The following is a 6389-nucleotide window of genomic DNA, read 5'->3' as shown; positions in this document are numbered from 1 at the left end:
CTACAGCTCACCTCACACTTCTTCCATTCCACATAAGACATGTTATACTCTCTGCAGAACTCTGCACACATGGGCCTGTTTACAAACACATATTCAAATGTTACATGTACAATTATTTAAATCTGACACCATTTGCACTTTTACACTTTATGGTCTTTTTGAATTACTGTCATACTGCTGTTATCTGCCTTGCACCTTTGGAAGTATATTTGTATATTTAACAGAATTCACTGTTTACAGTTACTCTGATATATATTCAATCAGATGTTTACAAGATATATTCATTCGGTTTATTTATATTTAGTTATTACAAGTACACTGCTGTTACCTTCACACAAAATCTGTTCTATATTGCACTGACTGCACTGACAATGTAAACACTTGATACGAGAGAAGAGAAATGGTATTTCGATTACTCTGTATGTCTGCACATATGGTGGCGTTGACAAATAAAAAAACTTGAACCTTGATCCTTGAACCACTAGTTTAAAACATTTAGGCACATAGGCAGTTCTAAGGGAAGAATTTGTCATCTATATTTTCCCTATGTGTTCTTTCCTCCACCTTTTATTGTTCTGTACTTGCTTTTTCCACTCACCTCTTTCCTGTTCCTGTTCGAACCCCAACTTGACAGCATAACTAAAAAGGAAGAGCTAGAAGGTGACACAGACAGTCTGCAGTCAGCAAACTTGAGTGAACGTGTGAGAGTGGTAAATGATATGGTGCACTTGGAGCAGAGAGGGATAAGGGCCTTCCTCAAGGGCCCAAAAATGGCTCAAAAGGTAACATGTACTAGTTAGAATAAACTACACATAAATTTGCTACATACAGTGTTTCTGGACTTACGGTGGGGTATTTCCTACCATGCTGCAATCTTTTATTACTTTATGGATCTTGGAGTATTTTATAGATTTGATAATTAGTGTTCTAATTAGTGTTTGTGACTCATACACAGTCATAACCTTTAGCACTTTGTTTAGTCAAGCCTTTTGCTAATAGCATTTTGTATTTCTTGTAAAGATGCATTGTGACAATTACCATTGTAAATAGCACTATACAAATAAAATCTAATTGAATTGTTTGTATGTTTTTGGCCCCCCACTCCCACATTTGCTAAATCAATTTTGTTAAGTCTAATGGCAAGGTACTTTCCATCCCAGGGCGTCAGCCTCTGGCTCATAGCAGGTCGAGAACAGCTAAGTGGGTTCAGCTGAAAAGAATAACATTCCTCCCATAAATCAGTCAGGAAACACAAATTCTGCCATGCTTCTTAGGCCAATTGTTTTCTTGGTGACCAGGAGCTCCACCCAATCAGCCACTGCTTCTCTATGGGCTTGGGGATCTACAGGCTTTCATAATATAATTGGCATTAGGGATTCTTTCAGGAGGTCTGCAGTGCTGTTGAAAAGGTCTAGGCCTACACGTAAACCCATAATCATTCCTGCAATCCTGATCCTCATGTTTAAAAGCACTTTATTACTTATATACTAGATTCCTAACACTGAATAACAAATATAAAAAAGAAAAATACCCATGGTAAGGCATTTTAAGGTTTATTATATATGTCAATGTTAATAAACATTTTTAAAATTAAAATTTATGCATATTTGAGATTTAAAAAAATAAATATAAATTATCATGTTAATTGTTCTCTTTAGTTTACTGTATGCAGCTTAATTTTAGGAATTTAGAATAGTAACTTTTGGAAATGAAGGTTAAATAAAATATAAATAAATAAATAAATAACAGATAGATAGATAGATAGATAGATAGATAGATAGATAGATAGATAGATAGATAGATAGATAGATAGATAGATAGATAGATAGATAGATAGATAGATAAACTATATAGTAAAAACTCCAGTGGTTACAAGTCATTTTATTTTGCACTTAATCTGTATTTTAAAAGAGTCCATTCCTTGTTGCATATTGGACATTGTAGGACCGTCTTCTGCTGTAGCGCCTCCTTAAACCAGCACAGCAGCCACACAGCAGACACTGAGACATACAGAGAGAAAGTTAAAAAAGCGAGGCAAATGGGGATAGAGGAGAGATTCTGATTAGCTATTTATGTTTATTTTCATTGTTATAAACAAAAATAACATTTCACAAAAAATAAACAAATGATTTTAGCCAGGTTTTGCAACAGCTACCAATATAGATAAAATATAAATAACCTTATTTTTATATCTATCTTAAACACCACCCTAAATCTTGGGTTTATAAGAGATTTTTTGACACTTACACAGAGTAGAATCCAGCAGGGTATGAGAATAATGAATATACTGCAGGGGATAATGATGCCCAGGATCCATGCAGAATTTCCATCAGTGATGGTGTTCTGGGCATGGACTGTTGGCCTCAGAACTGCGTGGACAGGGGGGTCTGTTTGAGCAGCAGGAGTGGTGACAGTCGACAGACCGCTAATGTTTAGTATTGCAAAAAGAAATCCACTTGGTGTCCACTTGGTGTCACCTTCCACAAAGATGTACTCTGAATTAGCCACAATTTCTTTACCATCAAACCTGGAGAAAAAAAATAAATAAACTGAGTATTCTGATTTTGTGTACCATTCTGATTTTAATTTTTTACAGTTAGATTAAACTAAATTATACTTTATTGTCATTGTGCAAAGTACATGTACAAAAGTCAATGAAATGCATTTAGCATCTAACCAGATGTGCATAGTGGTATATTTACAATAAATTATGAATAGATATACAGCTATAGGGAGTGGTATGTACAGAGGATATATGTGGTCCATGCATGCTTAAAATCAATCTATCTATCTATCTATCTATCTATCTATCTATCTATCTATCTATCTATCTATCTCTCTCTCTCTCTCTCTCTCTCTCTCTCTCTCTCTCTCTCTCTCTCTCTATATATATATATATATACACTATATTGCCAAAAGTATTCGCTCACCCATCCAAATAATCAGAATCAGGTGTTCCAATCACTTCCATGGCCACAGGTGTATAAAATCAAGCACCTAGGCATGCAGACTGTTTTTACAAACATTTGTGAAAGAATGGGTCGCTCTCAGGAGCTCAGTGAATTCCAGCGTGGAACTGTGATAGGATGCCACCTGTGCAACAAATCCAGTCGTGAAATTTCCTCGCTCCTAAATATTCCACAGTCAACTGTCAGCTGTATTATAAGAACGTGGAAGTGTTTGGGAACGACAGCAACTCAGCCACGAAGTGGTAGGCCACGTAAACTGACGGAGCGGGGTCAGCGGATGCTGAGGCGCATAGTGCGAAGAGGTCGCCAACTTTCTGCAGAGTCAATCGCTACAGACCTCCAAACTTCATGTGGCCTTCAGATTAGCTCAAGAACAGTGCGCAGAGAGCTTCATGGAATGGATTTCCATGGCCGAGCAGCTGCATCCAAGCCATACATCACCAAGTGTAATGCAAAGCGTCGGATGCAGTGGTGTAAAGCATGCTGCCACTGGACTCTAGAGCAGTGGAGACACGTTCTCTGGAGTGACGAATCCCGCTTCTCCATCTGGCAATCTGATGGATGAGTCTGGGTTTGGCGGTTGCCAGGAGAACGGTACTTGTCTGACTGCATTGTGCCAAGTGTAAAGTTTGGTGGAGGGGGGATTATGGTGTGGGGTTGTTTTTCAGGAGCTGGGCTTGGCCCCTTAGTTCCAGTGAAAGGAACTCTGAATGCTTCAGCATACCAAGACATTTTGGACAATTCCATGCTCCCAACTTTGTGGGAACAGTTTGGAGCTGGCCCCTTCCTCTTCCAACATGACTGTGCACCAGTGACCAAAGCAAGGTCCATAAAGACATGGATGACAGAGTCTGGTGTGGATGAACTTGACTGGCCTGCACAGAGTCCTGACCTCAACCTGATAGAACACCTTTGGGATGAATTAGAGTGGAGACTGAGAGCCAGGCCTTCTCGTCCAACATCAGTGTGTGACCTCACAAATGCGCTTCTGGAAGAATGGTCAAAAATTCCCATAAACACACCCCTAAACCTTGTGGACAGCCTTCCCAGAAGAGTTGAAGCTGTTATAGCTGCAAAGGGTGGACCGACGTCATATTGAACCCTATGGATTAGGAATGGGATGTCACTTCATATTGAACCCTATGGATTAGCAATGGGATGTTCATATGCGAGTCAAGGAAGGTGAGCGAATACTTTTTTCAATATAGTGTGTATATATATATATATATACATACATACAGTGAGGGAAAAAATTATTTGATCCCCTGCTGATTTTGTACATTTGCCCACTGACAAAGAAATGATCAGTCTGAACAGTGAGAGACAGAATAACAACAAAAAAATCCAGAATAACACATTTCAAAAAAGTTATACATTGATTTGCATTTTATTGAGTGAAATAAGTATTTGACCCCTTTGCAAAACATTACTTAGTACTTGGTGGCAAACCCCTGTTGGCAATCACAGACGTCAGACATTTCTTGTAGTTGGCCACCAGGTTTGCACACATCCCACATCTCAAGGAATTTGGGCCCACTCCTCTTTGCAGTTCCTCTCCAAGTCATTAAGGTTTTGTGGCTGACCCTTCAGCTCCCTCCACAGATTTTCTATGGGATTAAGGTCTGGAGACTGGCTAGGCCACTACAGGACCTTAATGTGCTTCTTTTTGAACCACTCCTTTGTTGCCTTGGTCGTGTGTTTTGGGTCATTGTCAGGCTGGAATATCCATCCACGACCTATTTTCAATGCCCTGGCTGAGGGAAGGAGGTTCTCATCCAAGATTTGACGGTACATGGCTCTGTCCATCGTCCCTTTGATGTGGTGCGGTTGTCCTGTCCCCTTAGCGGAAAAACACCCCCAAAGAATAATGTTTCCACCTCCGTGTTTGACGGTGGGGATGGTCTTCTTGGATTCATAGGCAGCATTCCTCCTTCTCCAAACACGGCGAGTTGAGTTGATGCCAAAGAGCTGGATTTGGTCTCATTTGACCACAACACTTTCACCCAGTTCTCCTCTGAATCATTCAGATGTTCACTGGCAAACTTCAGATGGTCCTGTACATGTGCTTTCTTTAGCAGGGGGACCTTGCGGGCGCTACTGGATTTCAGTCTTTCACGGCGTAGTGTGTTACCAATTGTTTTCTTGGTGACTATGGTCCCAGCTGCCTTATCACACCAACTGTTGTCATCTTCTCACCAAGCTGCTTGTGATGGTCTTGTAGCTCATTCCAGCCTTGTGTAGGTCTACAATCTTGTCCCTGACATCCATGGACAGCTCTTTGGTCTTGGCCATAATGGAGAGTTTGGAATCTGATTGATTGCTTCCTTCTGTGGACAGGTGTCTTTCATACAGTTAACGAGCTGAGATTAAGAGCACTCCCCGAGAGTGCTCCTACTGTAATCTCAGCTCGTTGCCTGTATAAAAGACACCTGGGAGCCAGAAATCTTTCTGATTGATAGGGGATCAAATACTTATTTCACTCATTAAAATGCAAATCAATGTATAACTTTTCTGAAATGTGTTCTTCTGGATTTTTTTGTTGTTATTCTGCCTCTCACTGTTCAAATACACCTACCATTAAAATTACAGACTGATCATTTCTTTGTCAGTGGGCAAAGCAAACGTACAAATTCAGCAGGAGATCAAATAATTTTTTCCGTCACTGTACACATATATGTATATACACACACTACTCACAAAAAGTCTTTTGGGTGAAATTTATGGAAAATGTAAAAAGTTCATGCTACAGTGATATTATATCATGAAAGTAGGGCATTTAAGTAGAAGCATGCAATGGTGATTTCCTCATCTCAAACATGTCAATGTCTCAATAATTTGTCATCTGCACTTGACCATCAATTACAGCTTGACAACGATGTCTCATGCTGTTCACAAGTCGACCTATTGTCACCCTTGCAAGTTGCTCAGGTTTGCTGACTGTGAAGTGGTTGTCTTTAAACATCATGTGATCACAAGCAAACCTAATATTTTTCTCTCTCTCTGTTCTCTCTATTTCTTTCTCTGTGAAGCTATATGTCTCACTCCTGAGCTCCCAGTGTTCTAAGTTTCCATTGTGACCACTTCTTTTTTCCAGGCCTGCCTGGTCAATCCAGACACTCTAGCCCTGGTTGTAGTCTCGTCACTTGATGGTGCTCACTGCTACCATGGGGGATAGATTTGCATGGACAGCCCAGGGGACTGCTGTGAATAGAACCACTTGGAGACTATCACGCCGTCTTTGAACTGCCATCGGCAGGAAGGAATTAGTGCCAAGTCTATAATGATTAGTTCCTCAAAAGCTCTTGGTTGTAAAAAAATACATTATCATCATTTACATTATTTATTGTCCAATGTCACAAAAATGAGAATGGGTTCCTTCTAAGCCTGGTTCCTTTCTTCATCATTTGGGGTTAAATGTTA

At 39.9% G+C, this 6389-nt stretch overlaps 1 protein-coding gene across 1 annotated transcript in view; it reads right to left on the bottom strand.

Moving 5' to 3' along the window:
* Positions 1-1774: 1774 nt before the first annotated feature.
* LOC131346816 (mucin-16-like) overlaps positions 1775-6389 on the bottom strand; it is a 47800-nt gene continuing 43185 nt past the window's right edge. The window contains exons 71-72 of the mRNA XM_058380502.1: positions 2248-2527; positions 1775-2000 (exon numbers count right to left, since the gene is read on the bottom strand). Of these exons, the coding sequence (XP_058236485.1) occupies positions 1905-2000; positions 2248-2527 (376 nt within the window). The 3' untranslated portion in view covers positions 1775-1904. The remainder of the gene's footprint in view (positions 2001-2247; positions 2528-6389) is intronic.

Source organism: Hemibagrus wyckioides, linkage group LG03, assembly GCF_019097595.1.
Source record: "Hemibagrus wyckioides isolate EC202008001 linkage group LG03, SWU_Hwy_1.0, whole genome shotgun sequence".
Classification (NCBI taxonomy): Eukaryota; Metazoa; Chordata; class Actinopteri; order Siluriformes; family Bagridae; genus Hemibagrus; species Hemibagrus wyckioides.
This window is presented reverse-complemented; position numbering and strand designations above follow the sequence as displayed.